Genomic DNA, 23,342 nt, shown 5'->3' on the forward strand with positions numbered 1-23,342 from the left:
GTTTGACTTGGTTTCTAAGGGATATTTAATTAGACTTTCGCCTCTTACACTGGCCAAAATGTCCAGCTTTCCCTCCAAAGATGTCACCTTTGGTGTTAAAACCCATGATTGGAATGTTAAGTTCCAGCAACCAAGGGCCTGCTTTGAGGGAGGGGCTCCATCCAGTTCACATGGTCCAGTTGTGGCCTCCCGCAGTAGAAACCTTGCTGGCAGAGACATTCGTGCCAGCTTTTCTTGGCATTTGATAGACAGAGGAAGGCGCATTTCCCATTCCTGGGGCCTCGGAACATCAGCGCCTGGATCCTGGCCAATGTCAAGGGTATCACAATGGAAAAAAAGAGCTCAGATAGGCCACTTCTTAGTAGGTCCTGCTCTCTCCCCCTTTGAGGGCCCCAAGTGGGGGCTCCATCTGGGGGGACAGTGAAAGGTGGGAAAGGGAAAGGGTAACTAGGCTGGGGAGCACCCCCGGGTGGCAGCTTTGCCAGGGGGAGTTGTTCACCTACAAAAGTCAAGATACTTCCTGCTTCCTACACATGCAGGCGTGCATGTCTGTGAATGAGCGTGCACGTGAGTGTGAGGGTTTGCACATGCGTGTTCTCCTTGCATTGGAAACAATGGCTCTTTGGAGATGGAGACCCATCTCCGTGTGAGGGAGGTGGGAAGATACAGGGAAGGCAGGAAGAGGGAGTCCCTCTGCTTCCCAAATGCCTGCTCAGCCAGTCCTCAAAGTGCAGCTGGCACCTGGCAGCAGCTGCATGGCCTTCCAGCCCCGGCTTGTCATCCTGAGAAAGGAGTTTGATCTCCGGCCCGGCCCTTGGTTCCCTGGGTTCTGGGAGGGTCGATGCCAGGATGGAGCCAGTGAATAGCCTCCATCTCAGGAACATTTGCCATCTCCTCTCTGCAATTTTCTTGGTCTCAGGCCAAGAAGAAAGCCAGTCCCACCATTTTTGCCAGACACGCTGTTAGTCACACCTGCCAAGGTGGTTTCTTGTTAAGGGCTCTGGGTGGGGGGCACAGAGGGGTGGCTGGAATGTGGAGTGGGGAGGTGAAGACACAGGGCGACCTAAATGAACCCCAGGGGCAGTGACTCCCTGGGCTTAGCCATGGACAGCGATGATTTTAATGATGATGATGAACAGGAATGATGAGGAGGAAGATGGGAAGATCCCTGTAGGCTGGGCATACCATCCTTATAACTCCACTATGAGATAGATGGTCAACCAGACCCATTGCACAGGTGAGCCAGCTGAGGCACAGAGACAGTGATGAATTAGCCTTGAGCAACCCAGCAATGAGCCTACAGAGCCAAGACTCAAACCCTTGACCCCCACCCACACAGCCTCTGTCATGGATTCACTGCTTGGTGAGCCTGCTGCTGATGGAGTGTCATGGCTTTGTCACCAAGAGAGACACCTTGGGTTTTAACACCAAAGGTAACATCTTTGGAGGTGACATCTTTAGAGACAAAGGGAAGGTGGCGAGGACTTCGAGTTCTTTCTGACACAGCTTCCATGGAGACTCCAACTGGACAGTGGAGCCCCTCTCTGCTCTCGCCTTCCCTTGGCCAGGCATGGCCTCAGGCCCAGCCCCAGGCAGGACCCCTGGTCAGCGGCTTACCTCCGTGATTCGGGGGTTCGTGCACTTGCTGTTGGGGCCCGCCAGCTCCAGCCACTGGCTCTCGTGGATGGGGCAGTGCTGCCGCAGGGTGCACTGGCCCTGGACCTGGCACCAGCCGCACTCGAAGTCAGGGTCCGCCTTGAGGCACAGGCCGCAGCTCTCGCGCATGGCTCCGCACTTATAAAGGTGAACTGCAGGCAAAGGGCCAGAGTGGGCTGGGGTCAGGCTGGGAGGGTTGGGGAGTGTGGCAAGGAGTGCAGCCCCTCCCTTTGGTGATGGTTCTGGACTGGGAAGGCCAGTCTCCTTCCAGCCAGCCCTGCTCACCCCTCCTCTCCCAGGGGCCACCTGCCCATGCTGGGCCCGTGCCCAACAAGTCATAGAGCAGTGGGGATGGTGGAGAGGCTGTGGAGGGCGGGCTCAGGCCAGAGGATGGGGGACGAATGACACCTGCCCACGAGTGCAGAGTAGCTCTCCCCTTCACCCGCCACCCAGGCCACCTTGCACACCTCTGTTCTGAGCAGGGTTGTCGATGTTGAAGTGCCCGTTCCACACGACCATCAGCTCCACGGGCAGGTTGTTGATCTCCATCCCTTCGTAGGAATACTGCAAGCAGGTTGGGGAGGAAAGAAGAGAGCCGAGTCACAGGTTTCTAGAGGGGTTGAATGTTCAACTTGGGGCCCTGAGGAGCACACGGGGCTAGAAACTGGTCCTGATTGTGTGTGTGTGTGTGTGTGTGTGTGTGTGTGTGTGTGTGTGTAGCACATGCGTACAGGCATGCACATCTGTGGGTGGGCAGGGTGGGGAAGAACATGTCAGGGGACAGGGTGCAGGGCTTAGGAAGCCAGGGCAGGGGAGGGCCAGGCTGGGTGGGATACCCATGTGGAACGCAGGTCCACGGAGCAGCTTTGAGCGAGCTACTCATCCACCTTCCGCGGAGGCCTGTCCATCCTCTGGCCTTCCCCCAGGAAGTTTAACAGAGTCCCAGCCTTTGGGACTGTGGTGCTAAGAGGTGGGAGGAGTGCAGGGAGAGGTGCTGCCAGGGATGGAGGGTGGAGGGACAGTCCCCGGGCGTGCCAGCCCCCACCTGCCTTCTGAGAGCAGACACTTCTCAATCCCCAGAGGGGAGGCTGCGGAACTCAGAGCCTGCCCAGCAGCATTTCCAACCCTCCCTGGTGTTTCTCATCACCACACAGGCTGCCTCCACGGGGGCCATGGGGGCAGGGAGCTGAGCAACTTTCTGCGCAGGAGGAGCTGAGGTCTGGTGATTTGTTGGAAGGTCTGGTCCAGGGGACTTGTTTGACAGGCTCTTTTTTTAAAATATATATATATATATTTTTTATTGATTTCAGAAAGGAAGGGAGAAGGAGAGAGAGAGACACATCAATGATGAGAATCATTGATTGGATGCCTCCTACATGCCCCCTACTGAGGATCAAGCCCGCAACCCGGTCATATGCCCATGACTGGAATGGAACATGGGACCTTCAGTCTGTAGGCCAACGCTCTATCCACTGAGCCAAACCAGCTAGGGAGACAGGCTCTTTTAACTTAGAGTTAAAGTTTGGCTCTCTGGGCCATGGGGGTGTGGATGGTTACGACAGGCAGCCACCGCTCCCTCACGGAGCCAGCACAGCACCTTTACCAGCGAGGGGGCCACAGAACCTGTGGACACACCAGCTGGGGAGCCTGCCATCTGCGCCTCTGCTTCTGTAGGCAATTTGTAGAGACTTCTAAAGAAGTTAGGCTACTAACCTGAGAAATCACCCCAAATTCCTGAGTTCCAGAATGTGCTCCAATGTGAATGTGCCCAGCTGTCCTCATGCAGCAACATACAGCCTTCTCCAGGGTCTACCCGACGCTCCGAAATTTCTCACTAACTCCCTGGTGAGTATGCCCAGCCAGGAGCCACGGTCAGTGTTTCCTCACAGAGATGGTGGTTCACACCATCCACCCTCTCACAGCACCTCCCTGTGACCGAGGACACCTGGGCCGGGACCAGGGTCAGGGCTCAAGCCAGAGAACAAAGCCAAGCTCCCTGGCCCTGAAGAAACAACAGTGCGTTTTTTTTGATCAGCTCAGAATTCAGCTGCTGACTCATAAGCTCTTTGCCACACAGCTCAGTCATCAACTCCCCAGAGGTTTGTCTTTTGCGTCTGGGTCAGGCTGGGTGCTGAGTTTTCCCACAAAAGCTCTTCCACTCGGCTGGAGGTTCTCCTGGCCCACCTTCATCAGAATCATCTAGGGGCCACGGAAGGCAGGTCCCAGGGCCCCACCCAGACCTGCTGAGGGAGGCTGAGGAGATGGGAGCACTTTGGATAAGCAACTCTAGTGTTCCTGCTGGTGGAGAGATGTGGAGGGGGACAGAAGGAAAAACTCCCTTCCGGACCTCCCTTCTCATTTACCCCCCCAGTCAAGCTCCACGTCCCATCCTTCCCATCTCCCTCCTCCGTGGCCCTATGGGGGAGTGTGGTGAGGGTGGCCCAGGCTGTGGGCTAGAGGGCTCTGGCTCGGCCAGGCTCTGCCCAGGACTCCAAGAGGGAGTAACAGCTCATGGCCAGGGGCACGTTGGACAGAACCTCAGGCCCCTCTCAGGAAGGACCTGAAGTCCCTCACAGAACAAGGCAGGAAATTCTGCATGAGCCACGTGTGTGTCTGTGTTTACAACTGTGTCCATGTGGGAGAAGAGGTCAGCGCACAGAACTGTACTATCTGCCTGTTCATACACGTGTGCACACACACACACACGCGTTGCCATGATGTGGCTCTGCAGTGACCAGCTGTGGGCAAATTACCTACATCCCAGTGTCCCCATTTGTACAGTGGGCACAGTGGGACCGCACACAGTGTCTACCTCACAGCAACGCTGCGCGGGTATGAGACAGCCCTCCAGGGCCCGGAGCACAGGGCTGTCGAGTGGAATGAGCACTCTCAAGTATTACTGAGTATGGTATTTACACAATGTCACGGATGCTGTGCAAAATACATTTGTGTTCCCTGTGTTTATGTTTATGTGGAATAATAATAGCAGCTGTTTATTGAGTGTTTATGCACCAGACACTTGGTACATATGGAGGTGTATGCATACGAGGATGCTTGTATGTTCAGATGTACTTGTGTGTACACCCACATTTTTTTCCCAAAGAAAACTGAAAATACAAAAGACTTTAATGATCAAATATGCTGGGTGTTACTTTCTCTTTCTCTCCCCAGTTCCCGGGATCTTGATTATGAAATATTATAGAAATCACGAACCCTCCAACACTCCCTGGGTCTCTAGGGAAGCCACTCTCCTTCCTGGACACCCTCTCTCCCCCGGACCTGCACCCCACAGGGAGAGGGAGGCGGGCAGACAGCTGGGGAAGCCCAGACCACTGGCTCCCATCCTCTCTGCTCCCCACCTCTGTGCACTTAGCATTTATATAGCTCTCTGCAATCAGTGGGCAGTTCATCTGCACAAAGCTCAGAGCCGAGAGAAGAATATTTCAGGCTCCCAAGGGCCAAGAGGTTAAGTGTCGCAATCAAGTCTGGCTCTGCCAGTGGATGACCTTGATTGTGACCTTGGGAAAGTGTGAACTTCGTTTCTCTACCTCCTGAAGCAAAAAGGAAACCTCTGTGCAATTTGGACATGCTTTCCTCCAACCATTCTCTGGTTCTGAGTTCTGAGGTATTTTGCTGAAAAGCCAACAGCAAATCTGAACAACCTAAGAAGACCATGCATCTGTGCCCAGGACCCCAGAGGGCCCAGCAGACCAACTCCCGCCTGACACCTCTGAGGCCTGGATCTCTGGGGCAGCTTCCCCGGGGCAAGAGGCGGTTTTCTTTGTGGTCCGAAATCCCCAGCTGCCTTCCGCTGAGTCAGATGTGGGGCTCAGGCTCTCTCCCCCCAGGGGCTTGCTTATTTGGGGGAGAACCACTTGAGCCAAACCCTTGGGGCTAGTCTGCTTGGCCTCAGGATTCAGGAGGAAACAGGAGGTGTCTAAACACAACTCCAGCTGTGTTTCAGGAGGCAGCAAGGGCACAACACCTCCCCATTGGCCTCACCACCCCTGTTTAGCATGTGGTAAGTTGGGGCACCAAGAGAACACGGGAGGCCACTGTGGGTTTGTGGAATCTGGGCTGGGGCCTAGGACCTCGGCCAGCTCTGCAGCCAGCCCGCTGCCGCTGTGGCCCACTTATTCCAGAATGCCCCGTGTCCTCCCTCCAACTCTGTCTGTGAGCAGCCCTGTCCTCCCTGGGGCCCCCTGAGGGCTGCAGTGATTGGCCCAGGCCTGTCCCCAAATCGTGGGCTGGAAGCAACCTGCCTGCCCACCCAGCCCAGCATCACGCCCATGCCAGGCTTTCCTGTGTCTCTTTTCCCTTTCTGCTCTCTGAGACCTCTCTGTCACCCACCTCTGTCATCACAGACCAGGGGTTCTCTGTTAGAACCTCTCCCATCCTCTCCCATCCAGGGAGCTCACTGAGGCAATGGAACGTGACTTTCACACAACCCTCTCTGATGCAGACCAGTCTCTGCCCACAGGGTAACACCAAGGCTGGGGTATAAAGTGTTCAGTTGCTAATTTTAACTCAAACTTTGGTCAGGGGGTGTGCTAGGAGCCCAGCACTGCCATTCCTTATCACATTGGTACTGCCCACGGGGCCTGGGCCACTGCCCTAAGGAGACCCAGCCCCTATCTGTCAGGGCCGCTGGGCTTCCCTTAGGGACCTTGTTCCCAGGAGGCTCTGGTTTCACCCCCACATTCAGGGAGTTCCCTGGGACCCCCAGAGGGCTCATTCATGGAGTCAGGCCTTAGCTGGGGAAATGCTAAGGTTAATCTGAGCATAATCTGCTTCCAATTCTGGCAGAGCCGCTGGGAAATGTGCTAGTCCCCCAGGATGGACGGGGTTTTGACCCAGGGGCTTCTGGGACCAACTCAGGATGTCATCTGGGTTATGCTGGCCTATTGAACCTAGTTAGCAGAAGCTCGGGGGCCCAGCCTGTGACATCTGGGGAACTGAAGACTCATCAGAGGCCGCAGACTCTGCCCTCCCGCCTGACACCTCTGAGGCCTGGATCTCTGGGGCAGCTTCCCCGGGGCAAGAGGCGGTTTTCTTTGTGGTCCGAAATCCCCAGCTGCCTTCCGCTGAGTCAGATGTGGGGCTCAGGCTCTCTCCCCCCAGGGGCTTGCTTATTTGGGGGAGAACCACTTGAGCCAAACCCTTGGGGCTAGTCTGCTTGGCCTCAGGATTCAGGAGGAAATGGGAGGTGTCTAATATCCCCTTTGCTTGCAGGTTTAATCTGGGGCACTGCAGAAATCTGAAAGCCAGGCCGGCCGCCAGGGGAGCTGTGGTCTGGGGTTTCCGAGGTTGGGAAATCCGTGGTCAGTTCAGTCCTGTAACGCTGAGCCACCTTGGGCAAGCATGCGGGCCTCTCTGAGGGCCACTGGCCCTAAATGGCTTCCTGTAGGGAGAGTGGAGTGCTCCCCCAAAATGCTTTGCTTCGCATCAAATTCCAATCACACTCCCCATGGAAGGGATGAGGACGATGCATGCAGGCCGGGTGACACAGGAGGAGCTCCCGAATCCAAGCCCGGCCAGCCACGCACTAGCTGTAGCTGTCTGATATCCATGTCACTTACCCTCTAGGTGGGGAGGGGGCGGGGGGGGAGGTACTCCAAGGCACACGGAGCTGCAGCCCCTTCTAGGGCTGCCTGTGCATTTACTCTTGCAGTTATTAGGTTTAATTCTTAAAGAGGGTCCCCCAATTGTATAACTCTCAGCCCCACAAGCCTAGACCTGCCCCTGCTTCTGGGCCTCTAGTTGCTCTTTTGTACAGTGAAAATGTCACAAGTCTCCAAGTGTAATCCTTGTCTCTGAGCTTCTGGGTGCAGAGCCCTGATGGGGAGGCCCCGCTGGGGAGGAGGTGACGGCAGGAGTGATGCTGGGAGAGGGTTCAGTGTGTGGTGCTGAGGAATCAGGAGGTGGCTGAGCGTGGACCTGGTTTGGATTTCCTCAGGGGGTAGGATTTGTGCGGACGGGAGCAACACACCCTCCAGCAGCCCCTGTGGGTGCGTGTCTGTCTCAGAAGCCTCCTGTGCTGGGACACAGCCTCGGTGCCGGTGTGAAGGCAGTGGGGCCTGTGTGGCTCACACGAGGCACTTGGCTCAGCCCTGGCAGGAAGGCGGGGCCCAGGGTCCCCAGAGCTCCTCCACGGACATGCCAGTCGCTACCCATGAACAGTGCTCAGCAGCCCCATGGCTGGTCCAAATCGCCTCCCCTCAGCCCCTGTCTTGGGCAGAGCACGCTTCTGGCCACACAGGGCCACAGCTCTGGCAGGCACTGGTGACCTGGAGCCCAGCCCTCGCTGGGTGGTGGGCAGGGTGGGGAGAAGCTGAACAGTTTGGGGGGTGTCTGGGGAAGCCCTGCAGAGCTGAGCGGATCTGGCTCTGGACGAGACAAGGATGGGGGAGGAGGGTGGAGCCGCGGGCAGGGCTGGCACTCACAGAGGTGTTCTGGCACTGCACGCTGGAGCTGTTGAAGCGCAGGGCGGGCACCCTCTGCTCGCTGCCCTGGATGTTGAGGACACACTCGTACCCGCGCTGCCCGGACTGCGGCTGCGGCAGGTTCTTGGCCTTCAGCGTGATGGGCTTGATCACCTCCACGGGCACCAGGATCTTGTCCACTCGCAGCAGCTGGGGGCAGTCCTGGGGACAGAGAGCACGGCTCAGGCGGGAGCAGGAAGCCAAAGGTGCCAAAGGCTCCTATCTGGAGCCTCTCCAGACCTAACCCGCATGTTCGCCCCGTCCCTCCCTCCCACAAACACACCCAAAACGGTCCTGGGCACAAGTGCCCACCCCGGCCTCTGCAGGAGGGAAGGGGACTGAGAGATCCCGGTCCCGGAGCCACCATCTCGAGGCCACTTCTCCCCGAGGCTGTCCCTGCCCTCCAGGTTCCGTTTAAATGCCCTCCAGACTCTGACACCCCCGGAGGCCTCCTCAGGCACCCCTCCTATCCAGCAGACACAATGCGGCTGGCTGGGTGACCCTTTGCACGTTGGGCTGCCGAACCCTTGCTCAGTCTCAGGCTACCAAGGACCACGTGGGCAGATCAGAGTGAGGCAACGCCCTGGCTGCGGCTCTGGAACGGGAGCCTGGGCCAGAGCAGGAGGGGCCGGCAGAGCCTTCCATTCATGGGCTGAGCCTGGCATTTGGGATGTCCTGGAATGGGCCCCAAGACCCTGTAAATCCAGAACCTTCAGACATAACTCTGGGGTGCCCCGAGCCCAGGGAACACCCCTCAGAGCAGATACACGCTGACCAGATGCCAGCAATGGGCATGCTCAGCCTGGAGCCGAACTGGCCCCGAGGACCTTTGGGGATGGAGGCAGTGGATCGCTGGCCCGTGTCCCAGGGGCAGTCAGCTCTGCCCAGGGAGGGCTGGGAGAGAATGGGGTCCATAAAGCAAATGTGATGCTCTGCCCAGCTGAGAGGCGGAGGCTGGCTTGTTTCTGGGTTCTCAGAGCTGGGGGGAAGAAGTCAGTATTTCTGGCTGCATGGTATGGGCAAGAGTGAGGGTTTCTGTAAACACCAGCAAGGCTGGGCTCCCTGTGTCAGGCAAGTCCACCATTCCCTGATTCCTATTGCTGTGGCACTTTTGGGGCAAGTTGGCCATCAAAAGCGCGGCACACACATCTCAGCAGAGGCTGCTGGCCCCCACCCGGGCACCTTCCCCAGCAGAGAGGCAGAGGAGGCTGTGGGGGAGGACAGGCGGGAGGCCATCAGGCAACTTGGCAGCTGTCCTTCCTGGGTCTGAAAGCACATGTGAGCCCCTCTGTCACTGAAAGTTGGGGTGAGAAGACCTCAGGGCCTGCTGAGTGTCCGATGAGTTATGGAACCCTAAGCAGAGCCCATCCCCACTCTGAGACTCGATTTCCCTATCTGTCGACTGGAGGGAACCCAAGGACCCATTCAGCTCTAGCCAGTCCTGATGCCATGATTGGAGTGGTCTCAGCAGTCCTTCCTGATCACCCTGCAGCCTGGCTTCAGGGGACTGAGGCCCAGGGCCGTTAAACTGATTCCCCTCCCTGCCTCCAGGCTGCCCTCACCTTTATCCTGAAGAGCAGCTAGGAGAGGGGCAGACCCAGCAATCATTCTTGGGTGTGCGCCCAAAAGAGCTGAGAGTGGGGACTCTAACTGGCAACCCCATGCTCAGAGCAGCATTATCCACAATAGCCAAAAGGGGGGAGCAGCCCACCTGCCCATCAGTGGATGAGTGGGTGAACAAAATGTGATGTATAATATGATGGAATATTATTTCACCTTAAAAAGGAAGGGAATTTTAACACATGCTACAACATGGCTGAATCTTGAAAACATTATGCTAAGTGAAACAAGTCAGTCACAGTAGGACAAATACTACACAATTCCACCCATGTGAGCTCCCTAGAGTTCTTAAATTCACAGACACAGAAAGTAGAATGGTGGGTTCTGGGGCATGGGGAAATGGAGAGTTCTTGTTTAATAGGTACAGAGTTCAGTTGGGGAAGGTGAACAAGTTCTGGAGATGGATGGTGAATAACAATGTGAATGCGCCTAATGGCACTAAACTGCACCCTTAAAATTGGCTGAGATGGTAAATTTGTCATGTACATTTTACCACAATTAAAGAGAAGCAGCAGGGAGGCAGGCATTGGGGGGAGGGGGGCGGGCTGAACCAGCACCAGGCCCTGAGGCTTTGGAGTGAATGGGTCCCAGATACTTTGAGGCCCACATGTGGAGAGAGTCTTAGTAGCTCCATCCTGTGCCCCTGTCTCAACTGCCATCACCACCCGTCCCCCAGCCAGATGAGAGTGCAGGGCCTGGAAGACAGGAGCAAGTTTGTGAAAAGGATGAAGCTCAGGACTGAAACAGGGCTTGTTGGAGAATCAGGAGGGACAATCTCTTGAGCTGAGGGTCCAGGCCAGTCCTGACTCCCCTCTTCACTCTACTCCTGGGCAGCCCTCCTTCCCTAGAGCATGTGCGAGCCTGACCTTCCTCTTGCTCCATCCACATCTGCATGGGGGAGTCTTTGGCTGCATCTGGAGTCAGAGCAGGAGTGCTGGACTCGCACCTCCATGTCCCACAGCTAAATGTTGCTGCTCGTGAACGGTGTACTGAGGTTGTCTAGACCCTGACAGTCTTCAGAACCAACCTAATGGATCCCTCTACGTTGCAAAGGAGAAACCGAGGCAGGGAGAGGAAAAATAATGGCTCAGTGTCAGCAGATGTGCTGGCAGCTAACAAACTCAGATGCCGATCCACCCATCTTTCCTCCCCTTGATGAAAGAGGTCAGTTCCTACCAGTGGGCGGGAGCACCTCAGGATGGGGTGGTGGGCCAGCAAGGATCTCCCTGAGACCAGCAGGACTCGGGAGCTTGGAGGTGGCCTGGAACCTTGCCTGGGGGCGCACTGATTCTAGTCCAGGAGACAGGATGAAGCAGTAGCTCTCCCCCTGTGAGACTCTCACTGAGGCTTGTTATGAGTTCTCTAATGAGTCCTGATTGTCAGTGGCCCCATAAAGCCTTAGTTTGCATATAAAAAGGTTGGCAGCTCTGAGAGTAAGTTCATTAATAATAATTGGAGAGGCCCAGGGCTGGGCAGGGCCCATTTTCCTCTGGTGGCACTGCTGATTGACCCTGGAATCCCTCCTAATTGAAATGTAACATGGCAAGTTTTTCCTAGGCAACAGGCATGAAGGGACAGCTGCCCCTTCTACCCACTCCAGCTCCCTGATCCTGCCCTGCCTCATGCTGAGATCCCAGGACAGACCACCCCTAGGTCTAATGGGGGTTGGTTGGGGCTAGAGCTGGCTTGTCTTTGGAATTGATGGGGGTTGAGGTGACATGGAAGGGAAAGGTGACTTACAAATCGCTTATTTCTCCTGGAAATTTCAGAGAAACCCATGTTTCCCCACGTCTCCTGTCTGAAGCCCACTGTCCTGAGCTCAGGCCCACTGTCCTGAGCTCAGGTCAGCCACCCCTTGTCCTCACCTTGGAGCTTCCTTAACTAGAAAGAGCCGAGTTGGGGAATCGTGTACCTTTGAGGACAAATCTGTCTCCCTCCAGCTATTGTCAGAGTCAATCATCGCTGGCCTTAACGAGCAAGGGGATTAACCACTCCTCTTCCAAAGGGCATTGGGGGAGTCCGTGAACTGCCATATGTAAGTGGCTGGCACAGAGCGAGCGAGCAGTCAACAAGAATGTGTTCCTTCCTCATCTTTGCCCCTCAGTTCAGGCTGCACCTTGGCCCTCACCAACTCTCTTTTCCCACCGCATTTCCGAAGGCTCCATCTCCCCTGCTCCAGCCAGTGTGTTTCCCACACACACCCCATGCTCCTGCTACCCAGCTTATTCCGCCCTTCCTGGCTTCAGATCTGCAGTGGAGTGTGACCATTTCAACAGCTCCAAGGGCCCCAAACACAAGGGGGACAGGTAGGGAGGTCCCAGTTCTGTCCACTGCTCTCCTAACAGGAGATGACACCCTGAAGCTGCACGTTTTACATGCTCTGAGGCATACCTCCACCAGGCAACCATGTTTGGATTGCATGATTTTTATGGTCCCAGTTCTATTAATAACCCAATAGATGATCTAGGACAATCAGTTTTCCCATCTCTAAAATGGGGATAATGGTGCCTGCTGCATGTACTAGCTCCAAGTGTGGTTTTCAAAATACTGACCAGCTGAATGCATGCTGGAGGGGCTGGGGGCTTGTGGGGCAGGAGGGCCTCCTGGAAGTGGCTATTTACCTACCAGGAGGGAAGTATTTTAATATTATAGTAACTGGTATATTGCAACTGGTACCATGATACAGGCAGGTGTGACTCTGGTAGACAGAGTATGATGCTGTTATGATTCCAGTGAACATGGTTAACATGCTACAGGGGTATAAGGATTCAGTCCAGTGTGCATTCTGTCACCTCCACCCCCTGACACATATGTTCCCATGTGCCCTCTTGTTTCATAGCACAACACATATGATCCCCCCCCACCCCCCCGTGTTCATGATAAAGAAACTCAGGACATCAGTTACCTACTCCGTTCCCACAATGACAGTGAACAAAAGCACTTACACCTGTTCATCTGACTGTCGTCCCAGATGATAATCCAGTCCCCACCTGGAATTCCTCAAACATACTTCCCTTCTCTTTTCAAGAAAGATGTTTCTCTGAACTATCCTTTGAAAAGGCCAGCTCCCTCTCAGAGGGTGGGAAATACCTGCATTTAGCAAGATGATTTGGAGACAAATGCATGCGTGAGAACCAGATTCCCTCAGAGGCTGTTTTGCCTGTGGCTACGTTCTGCAGTTGTAAGAATGGACTGGGGTGGGGAGTGGCAGTGGCAGTGGCTTGAGGCACAAGGAAACCTTCAATGTCTTGGCTTGCAGGAGGCGGCTCTGGTGGGCTCCAGGTCACCTGCCTAGCCCCGTGCATATTGCGGTCTCCACTGCTAACTGAGAAGGAACACCAAGCCAAAGTACGAAAGCAAAAAGGATGCTTCCCAGTCTACCATGTCCAGCATGTCAATGGCTGCTTTACACGAGGTCTCATTGCATATTTAAATAATTGAACAAGGACATAAAGACTGCTGCTGAGCTGGGAGGGAAAAGGCTGCCTTCAGGGCTGGTGCTGCCTGTGGAGGGGATGGCAGGCTATGGATTTACAGCCCCCGGTGTGGTTACAAGATAGGGGCTCTAATTCTCCTAGTTGTTGTTAAAGCAGGATTGGGGGACTGTGGTGCTGTGGGGGTGGGGAGAGCTGGGCTGGGGCAGCATCTAGGGGCAGCTAAAGAATAAGCGATTTGTAGGTCACCTTTCCCTTCCATGTCACCTCAACCCCCATCAATTCCAAAGACAAGCCAGTTCTAGCCCCAACCAACCCCCAAAATTTACACTTCTCAGACACATGATGCCCAATACCAAAATGTAACGCACCATATATTCCCCAAGTTCATAACGCCATTAGCATGATCTACGATGGGCCGGTTTATGGAGAAAGCAAAGTAATAATACAGAAAGGAAATACCCATAACCTTAATGGGGGAGGGGCAGACAAGATTGATGGAAAGTGCAATTGTCTGGAGAAATGGCAACCCAGTAATGGAATACCTGGAGTGGGGGCTATGCGAGGATCAGAAGCAAGTTCTTTAGCTGGTTTGGCTGTGTTTTTCTCAAAAGAGGGTGAAGGGCATGGCAAAGTGGTTTTGTGCCTTTGGGTTGGGTCCCAGGAATGGCTCCTCTGCAAGGACTCCCCTGAGTCCTGCGGGGAGGTGAGTGCCTTTGACCGCCCTGAGCAAATGGGGCTCATCTCAGCACCAGGAGCGAGCCGTAGCCCAGGGCTTGGCATTGTTGCCTTGCCAGCTCTTCAGTCCTGGAGGGGACTAGCCCCTGGGTTCGGCAGATTTCATGATATCCGTTCTGGATAACGGATGTCCTCTCAGGGGCAGTGGGGTGGTCAGGAAGGTTGGGAGAGCCTTTCAAGCACAGCTTTGAAAATCAAATAGAATTCATTTAGCCTCTTCTGATCGTACAGCTGTTCTCTGGAGTAAACTCTGCTTGAACTTCAAGAAGAGAGGGGCTACGGGAAGCTCCTCTGAGCCCGGGCCCCGTGGGCCAGATGTGCTCTGCCTTTCTGGCAAAGACCATTCCAGCTGCAGCTCACTCTGCTTTTCAGTTTAGGCGAGAAATAACAGTAAGCGAGTCCACTGAGGACACATTTTTATCAGTGAATTTGCTTTTCCGTGGATGCTCACCTTTGCTTCCTACAGAACACTGCTATTAAGTGTGTGGGCCTGATGGGGTGTTCAGGTCAGCAGGTGGAGGGGCCTGGGAATGTCAAAGCCATTTGGGGACCAGTGACTCCTCCCATTAGGTCAGCGGTTCTCAACCTGTGGGTCGCGACCCCTTTGGTGGTCAAACGACCCTTTCACAGGGGTCACCTAAGACCATCCTGCATATCAGATATTTACATTATGATTCATAACAGTAGCAACATTACAGTTATGAAGTAGCAGTGAAAATAATTTTATGGTTGGGTCATAACATGAGGAACTGTATTTAAAGGGCCAGAAGGTTGAGAACCACTGCATTAGGTAGAGGGGAGGGCAGGGTCTGGTCATGGCTGCCCGGTGAAAGGCCATTCCATGGGCAGCAAGGAGTTTCAGCAGATACTGGGGAACAGGACTGAGAGCAGGAAGACCCTCTCATCCTCCTCAGTTCTCCTTCGCCTTCCTCTCCCTCCTCTCTTTGGTGCCCAGGATCTGGCGGCTGATCTAAAGACCCAGGGTGGTTATCACAATGCCATCATTAGTTGAAACACAATCATTCCTTTTCACTGGAATACAGTTACTATAAAGGACATATGTTACTGGTCATTCTACTTCTAATCATTGTAATTATGCTAGAATACATGCCATTAATATAATAACAACAATGATTGACCAATTGTCTGTTCCAGACCCATAACTTCACCTGAATGCACTCTTTGTTCAGAAAATAATAAAGGTAATTCAACATCCCCGGTGACAGTCAACAAAGCCTGTGTTGGAACTGGAAGATGCACAGACGAAAGCCTTCTGGGAGTTCAGGATGGGGCTGGGTAGATGAAAAGGCACCTGGCAGCATCCCCGAGGGCCAACAAAAGGACCCTGTCTGGATCCCCACACTCCAAACTTAAAAGGAAATGAACACCCAGGCACTGCCACAGGAACCACTGGACTTGGGTCTCACTTTCGTCCATGAGGGTAGTCTGCACCTGGAGGGCCTGGGGGCTGCAGGCGTGAGGCTGAGTGAGTCCCTGTTGGTAGCACTGGGAGATCTAAGCCTGCACTGGAATGCTCACCCAATAAGACCACTTTGTGGGCATGGATTTCTCTTAGATGCTTTCTAGCTAATTCCCATCTACTATTATAGATCCTGTGACCAGTGGCTCTTTGTCTAAATACAGATTTGCAGGTCTCTTATATACCTCTAAGCCTCCCACAATGACTTGCACGTGGGAAATGCTCGGGAGCTGGGTAGTGAAGGATGAATGGTGCTGCCCAGCAAGGTCTCAGAGTGCCACACTGTGCGCAAGCTCTCCCCCGGGCTGCGGAGAAGGGACACTCGTACCAGGCACTTCCACAGAATCACCTTTCAATGTGTGATTTTCTTTGTTAGCCCTTATTCTGGCTATGATTTCTTCCCAGAAAAAAAATATGGAAAACTAAACTGCAACATAAAAAAAAAATTCACCATATTTCCAAGCTTTCTTTTAAGCTTGAAGACAATAACCTCCTTCCACTGACCCAAAATGGCTAGACCAGTCAATAGTCTACAGGTATTTATTAACTTTTTTCCCTTTGGTGCATTCTCTAGGAAGATGCTGCTCCAATGACCATCATGAGGTGGTCAACGCGGGCTTCTCCTCTTATGTTCAAAATGGCCCCAGTATTGAGCTGGATAGAAGGTAGCCTGCAAGCCTGGACCAGAAGCACAGCCCTAAAATTTCCTTCTCTGAGCATAAATATCCAATAAAAAGAGGAGCCAAAGTCAATGTCATTCAATAATGTGTAAGGGAGGCATGGCCATTCTAAGTGTGCTGGAGCCTCCCGCTGCAGGGGCCTGCCAGGCTCACCATAAATGGCTCGTGTGAAATGGGAAGAGCTAAAGGTCGACCTGGTAGGTCACTCCATCTCCACCCCCCCCCCCCGCCATGGCCATGTGCCTCAGGCCTCTCCCTCTCCTGGGGGTCCTGGCACCAAGTCCTCTGAATCCCCAGCAGCCTTTGCCAGTCTCAAGTACATATGGGGCGGTGTGCCACCTGAATCCTTGAAGACTCATTCTTTTGTAGGGATCCTTGCATTGCCCTGGGAAACATGGTGGCTCTGTTTTATTCTCTCCTAGTTCTTCTTTCCTCTTTCTGAGCAGCAGATGCAAGTTCCTTTTATATATTTAAAAGAAACTTGGGACGAGAGCAGCAAATGAGAAAGAAAAAGCAGAGATTTGAAAACCTCCTTCAGAGTAATTAAATGATTAGGGGCCTTTGAAATCTGCCAGATAGCTCAAATGCCTCTGCTTTCATTTTCCTCCTGGGCCTCTCCACAGGGGAAACCTCTGCCAGGTACACCAGTCTGGAAGTAGAGAGAGGCGGAAACTCGTGTCTCTGCTCCCATCCAGTAACTTGCAGGTTTCTGACCAAAATAAGAGGTTGCTTCCTAGGCTCTCAGCGCCTGGTCCTGGTGGGTGAACCAACCCTTTGCTCCTGGCCCCACGCCCCAAGATAAAGGCCCAGGATCAAGGACACAACTCAGTTTTTTTTTTTATCAGAGTCTCATGCCAAGGGTGGGTCCGTTGGCTGTTAACCCATATCTGTCCTATTAGCTTTAGATCCATTTAGTCTTAGGTAAAGAAGAGCAGAAAATTGACACAAACATTCAATTCACACCCTGCTTAAAGCCAAGATGTACCCTCTTTCCTCCTTTTCTCTATAAAGGGACAACCTTTGCCTGGGTCTCTTTTCTGGATTAGGAATCCAGAGCAACCATTGCCAGCCACAGACAAACTCCATTGTATGTGGGGCGGGGGGGGGGGGGGGAGGGGATGGACGGGAGGGAGGGGCTTATGTCTGGGGGCTCCCACAACCCCTTCTTCTGTGTATCTATGCGTATTCTAAATCACAGCATCCTAAAGCAACCTCTCTGTTCAGAACCACGGGCCCAGTGGCAGGAGTCACACAAGCACCATCCATTCGAACAATAGCAGACTTTTGCAAAGTGTCTTTATACCTGTTATCTTTGAGGTCCTTGCTCACACACTTACATTCTAAGAAAGGTAACAGCAGAGGCACAGAGTATTTCTATTGCAGTGATGAACAGCTTTCAAGGATAAGAATAAGGATTAGGAGGGGAAAGAGACACAGCATCTTAGCCATGGAGCCCAACTCCAGCTCGTGATTCCCAAACTGGCCTGTGTGGCGGAAGCACAGAGTCCCTGCCCCACCCTGACGTTCTCCCACAGGTGGCTGGGAGACTTGGTAGTTCTAACAGCTTCGCAGGGGATGCTGGTGCCGCCGGTCTGGGGAACACAATTTGAGAACCACTGCTCTGGGTAAGGAGACCATCCTTTCATTCTCTTCTTTTCATTTTATTTCAAAATTTTTTTTTTAAAATCTCAGTTCTGCTCTGTGCAGTGCTCTGAGGAACTTGTGCACAATTTTGTTGTGTGCTTACAATCATTTCCAGGACACACACATACTCATCTCTCTGGACTTGTTCTAGAACTCACCTGGCTGGAGCGACCTGAATGCACCTTTTTCCAGAACTGAACCTTCAGACTGACCCCGAGCCCCCGGGTCCCAGCGCAGAGCTTTGCTTGTTACTGGTTTCCTAACATGGTCCCTTAAGACTAGGGGTTCTGGACAAGCGGGTGATCCTGTGGGTTTTGCCTTGGTTTTCTCTTCTTAAGGGAAGGCCTGCCTGTGTGTCCCCTGCTCACAGCAAGCAGCACTCTCCACTCTGGCTTCTGGGCCCTACCTCAGGCAGCTTCACTCGGCCTTCCTGGAAGGAGCAAGTCTTGGGGTCGTGGGTGCAGACGTGTCGGTATTTACACCAGTGGCAGCGGAATGGGCTCTCCACGCAAGACAGGCACCTGGGCACAGAAGAGGAAGAGGCACAAATCAGAGAACCTGGGTGAACCCAAAATAGAGGTCCTAAACTCTAGGGTCTAGGAAAACATTTTTAGTAGCAAGAGAACCCACCCTCACACACTGAGGAAGGGAAAATCTTACACAAACCCATCCCTTTTCTCTTCAAGTCCTCAGCCAGCCAAGCATCTCTGGCTTCCTCCCTCTCACCCACCCTGATGGAAGGAAGTTCTGAGGCTGTCCTCAGTGGAATGGAAACCCCACCTCTACCCTTCACCCCCAGGAAACAAAGGCAACTTTATAGAAGTTCCTTCCTGCTCAAAACCCCAACATGACTCCCTCTTCCAAAGGGTAAACCCCAAACGCCTTGCCTCCCTGGTGTCCAGGTCCATGACCCCACCCGTGCTGGGTGCTTCGGCCATGCCAGCTCTCTCTGTGCCATCCTTCCACCTGGAGTACCATTTCCCCTTCCTCCATGTGGCCACTCCTCCTCCTGTTTTGACCAATGGTCAGACTGGACCCTTACCCCACCAAGCCCTTTGTTTATGTCTCTGGGCAGTCCTGGCCTTGTGTTATATTTTGCTTATTCACTGTCCAGTCCATCCACTAGTCCACTAGGCATGACTGCTGGAGGGCAGGGATGGAGTCTTTGGGTCTTACTAATTTTTGGTTACCTGTCTAAAGAGCAACACATTGCTTTGCACATAGTACACGCTTTCACTCACATTGTGGACGGCATGGAAATTCACACATGATTTATTTACTACTCTGCTATCTTACAGGGGCAAAAGGGGAGTGAGGGATTAGGCTACCAAGCGGTGAAGCCATGGGAAGTCCTGAGGCAAGAGGCAGACAAAGAACCCGGTGTTGAAACACTTGTTTTTGGCTGGAAGGTCTGGCTGCCTCCTACTTAGGGCCCCAAAGAGAGCCACGCTCAGATTCAAAGGCTGCCATAATCAGATGGCTAAACCCTAAAATCCCACTTGTCCCCCAAATGTCTTTGGTTATGTGAAATAGCTTGTCCTATATGAAGAGGAAAATAGAACAGCATTTTAAAACAAGCAGGGTTTTCAAACTGTGCTCAATGGAACCCCAGGGGTTCCACAGAACTTCTTTGGGACTTTGTGAGGAAAGAGACATGTGGACTTCCTAAACAGAGGGCTTCAGGCCCCCGCCCTGCTCAACCACAGCAGCTCCTGCTTATATCTATTATGTTTATTGGGTTTCCACACCTAATTTTGGTTGGAGAAAGGTTTCTATGGTGAAAAAAAAATGACTTGTACCTTTTCCAACTCCATCATCTTAGAAAGGAAGTAATAATATAACAGCAAAACTTTGAGCAACTCCCAAAGAATGGGCCAGACAGGGTGCTGACTGCTCTCCTGGTTCCAGTTCTTCCAGCCACGGCAGCTGTTCTGTGGGCCAGGCAGGCTGAGGGGCAGGGCAGCAACCAGCACTGTCCCACCAGCAACTGCTCTCCAGGGACAGTGCCCTTGCCATGTCGGCGATTCCACATTTGAGTGACATCCCCAGAAGAACTACTACCCCCCATTCCAGAGGACACTGGGGCACAGAGTGGCTACATTTCTAGCTGGTCTGACTCCGAGCTCGAGCCTCTGCCCCCCACCTGCCCCTGGGAAGGGAGGCTTTACCCAACAGGGCAGAGCCGGGCCCCAGGCAGAGCCCCCAGCCTGAGTCCTGACCCAGCCTGAGGGCCCTGTGCAGAGCCGAGCAAAAAGTGACTCGTTGGACTACCCACCCTCCCAGACATGGGGCTTCGCTCCCTAATCAGACCCCTCCTCTCACCAGGCTTCAGGTGAGATGTGCCCCCTCCTCAACAGATGGGGGAAGTGTGTCAGGTGAGACAGATTTTTGCCAGAGAAGATGCATGGGCAAGGGGTTAGGAGCTCCCCGCCCAGCAGGGTCTCACTCTGCTCATTCTACTCTCTTTCCATGAACCCCGTGGGTACCAGAGGAGGGGCCTGTCAGCTTCTGGGGGTGAAGGAGGCCCTCCTTGCAGGGTCCCTAGATAGGAGCTCCTTGGGAATGGCGGTGGGTTCTTCTATCTCTGGATGAACCTTGACCCCAGGAACAGGGAGCTGAGTGAGGCTGGACACTTACGAATTGTGGACGCTGCAGTTGTAGAAGACAAAGCTGGTGCTGGCAAAGGTCATGCCTGTCTCCTTTGACTTGAGCTGCAACTGGACGACATGGTGGTCCCCTGTGGGGCAGAGCCAGCACAAGGTCAGGGGGAGGGCAAGGCCCTGCGTTGGGGTCACACCGACAGTTATGCACCCTGGGAAAGGGGAGCCTGCTGGACCTGAGGGGTGCTCCCTGCTCTAACTGTTCTGACTCAGCAGGCCCAGGCCCAGGACAACCCCAAGAGCAGCTACAGATGATGGTTCTGGTTTATTCCTCCTCCCACACTGTACCTCTGGCACACACTCTGCATTTGCTCTCTGTAATGTACACACACATACACACACTCACGCACACGCACACACATATACACAGACACACTCTAACAGGTATTTGAATGTGCATTCATTCACACACATGAGGTCCATGCCAGACTCATGAGTTACATACACATTGATTAGCCACCAGGAGAAATGTATCGCCTCTCACTAATGCTACCGCAAACCACGTAAAGGCTGTGTGTGTGTGTGTGTGTGTGTGTGTGTGTGTGTGTGCGCGCGCGCGCGCCTGTGCAGTTGCATCTCTGTGAAGAGAAATCCTGTCCCAATGCCCCTCCTCAGGTGGACTCAGGGCTCCACTCAGACAGGCAGCCCTGGGATCCTCAGCTGGCGCCAGGGAGGAGCTGGAGCCCATGTTTAATTCACAGCTCTGACCCCAGGCCCCCACTTCCAGCCTGGTCCTGTGCTTCCCCGAGAGCCTCATTAATCAATCAGCTCGGAACAAATGTGACAAGCCCAAATGGGAGGGCCAAGGTGGAATCAATCTGCCCAGCAGGGTCTGTCCCTCACCAGCGTTGGGCCTCTGTCCACCCCATCCCTCCCAATGCAGCTGGCCACGAACAGGCAGCTCTGGGAAGGTAGGGCAGGGTGGGGGTGCAGAGACCCAGCAGTGTGGGAAGTGGGCAGGGAGCCAGGTGCCCTCCCCCACCCCTTCCTCCACTGCCCCTCCAGGACAGCCCTCTCGTGTTCCAGTACAACCTTGAACTTGACCGAATTGCTGCCCTGACACCCACCTTCTGCAGCTGCTCTCACTGAGCATGAGCTTGACTCTTTGATGCTCACCTGGTTTCAATAGTCAATTCCAAGGGCAGTGAATGGCATCTCATCTCTCTCTTCCTGTAACATATCCACCAACCCACATCCCTTCCTCTGACCCTCCCTTGCTGAAGACTTCCTCAGCCCCTGCCTCCTGCTCCCTGCCCCCTGCCCCCTCCCATGTCTGTCCTGAGTTCTCAGCCAAGTGGGGGCGGGGGGGGGAAGCCATGACACCTAGCCTTGCCTCCAGGGACTGCTCACCATTCTCCGTGATTATCCGGGGCACCTCCTTGGCCGCCGGGGAGTAGCACTGTATCTGATTGCCTACCACCAGCCCATCCATCTCTGACAGGTCCTCAAACGTGCAGTTGACACCAGCTGACAGCTCCGGGACATTGTACGTCTCCAGGACCAGCTGTGAACAGCCCAGCAGAAGAAGAAGAGAGAGAAATGGGGAAAAGAAGGGCGTGGCATAAAGGAGGAAAGAGAGAGAGAGCCAGAGAGACCAGAGAGAAAGAAAAGAGACAAATGTAAGGCAATAGTGATAGAGAGAAGAGACCCAATTTATTACAAGACCATACAGAGAAGGTGGTGGGAGGTAAAGAGAGGGGGTAAAAGAAGCTTCATTACATGTGAATGGATCTGGCCCCAGGGATGCTTCCGGATTTGCATGGGATAAGAAAGATGGACAGACGGAGCTACCTCTGGTCAAGCTCCTCTTCCATCGTCCCAGAGTTTGGAAAAATGACAATGCCAACCACCAAGTGCCCAGTGCACTAATGCGGGAGCCATCATACCCCTGTCTCCCTCTGCATACACATCCTTCCCATCCCACAGACAAAGGTACTGTTCCCCTAACCCTCCCTCTCTCGGTCACCCTTTGGATCATGGTTGTAATCACAGTTCTCCTTGTCTTTCTGCCCATTATGCACAGAGCCTCTTCCCCAGGATCAGTATTTCTCTGCCTGCCCCCTCTTCCAGCCCCAGGGACAGCTTCTGTAATGTTTCGGTCCTGCTCTCAGACAGCATTGCTGGCCAGGTTGGGCCCAGGCCTCACGAGGGGCATTGGGCTGCGGGCCTTTCTGGTGGGGAGAGGGTTCTTCCCACATCCCTGGGTCCCGGTCTTACTGTTCTTACCAGGACATTGTACTGAGACACAGAGATGTTGCTGGGATGCACGGTCAGCCGGACACACTGCTTCATCTCAGAGGCAAACCTGTGGGGTTCTCGGGACCGCTCACAGCGCTCCTTCCGGGTGCACCTGCAGGAGAGACCAACGAGGGGCTCAGGAGAAGGTGCCTGGTCCAGGGGCTGACGTGGAGGCCAGTCATCACCAGTGGCTCCCCGGGCGCGTCCAAACTCAACATACCCAGGACTGACCCTTTTGCTTCCTTCCTCCAGCCTGTCCTCCCCATCATGCCCAAATTTGATAGAGATGGAAATTCTCATAACCAGTTGCCAAAAGCAAAGACTTGAGAGTCATCCTAACGTCCCCTCACCTCCTTCCCACTCACAGTCCCAAAGTCCCCCCTATTCCACCCCCCCACTCATCCTTGGCCTTGTCACTCTCCCCACTCTTTAGGCAAACCAGACTTGTCTGTCCACTATATAATATACTCTTTCAGACCTCCCTGTCTCTGTGCACGTCAGTTGGTCTGTCTGAGCAGCCCTCTCCCCGACTTCCCCCTGTCTAACATCTACCCACCCTTCCAGACACGGTTCAACTGTTGTGCACCTGCAACCCCCCACACCAGGCAAAGCTAAAGGCACTTTGGAGTGTCCTACCATCTAGATTTAAACTTTGTAGGTTACATGACAATGATTGGGCTGAGTGCAGCCCTCGCCTGCCAAGTGGGAGC

General features: G+C 53.9%; 1 protein-coding gene across 1 annotated transcript in view; it reads right to left on the bottom strand.

Annotated features, from left to right (window-relative positions):
* The window catches only part of PLXNA4 (plexin A4), a 416,580-nt gene that overhangs the window by 67,419 nt on the left and 325,819 nt on the right, over positions 1 to 23,342 (bottom strand). The window contains exons 6-12 of the mRNA XM_059711811.1: positions 22,621 to 22,744; positions 21,745 to 21,898; positions 20,372 to 20,471; positions 18,141 to 18,255; positions 8,100 to 8,300; positions 2,124 to 2,220; positions 1,618 to 1,808 (exon numbers count right to left, since the gene is read on the bottom strand). Coding sequence (XP_059567794.1) covers positions 1,618 to 1,808; positions 2,124 to 2,220; positions 8,100 to 8,300; positions 18,141 to 18,255; positions 20,372 to 20,471; positions 21,745 to 21,898; positions 22,621 to 22,744 — 982 coding nt within the window. The remainder of the gene's footprint in view (positions 1 to 1,617; positions 1,809 to 2,123; positions 2,221 to 8,099; positions 8,301 to 18,140; positions 18,256 to 20,371; positions 20,472 to 21,744; positions 21,899 to 22,620; positions 22,745 to 23,342) is intronic.

Source organism: Myotis daubentonii, chromosome 10 (assembly GCF_963259705.1).
Source record: "Myotis daubentonii chromosome 10, mMyoDau2.1, whole genome shotgun sequence".
NCBI classification, from domain to species: Eukaryota; Metazoa; Chordata; class Mammalia; order Chiroptera; family Vespertilionidae; genus Myotis; species Myotis daubentonii.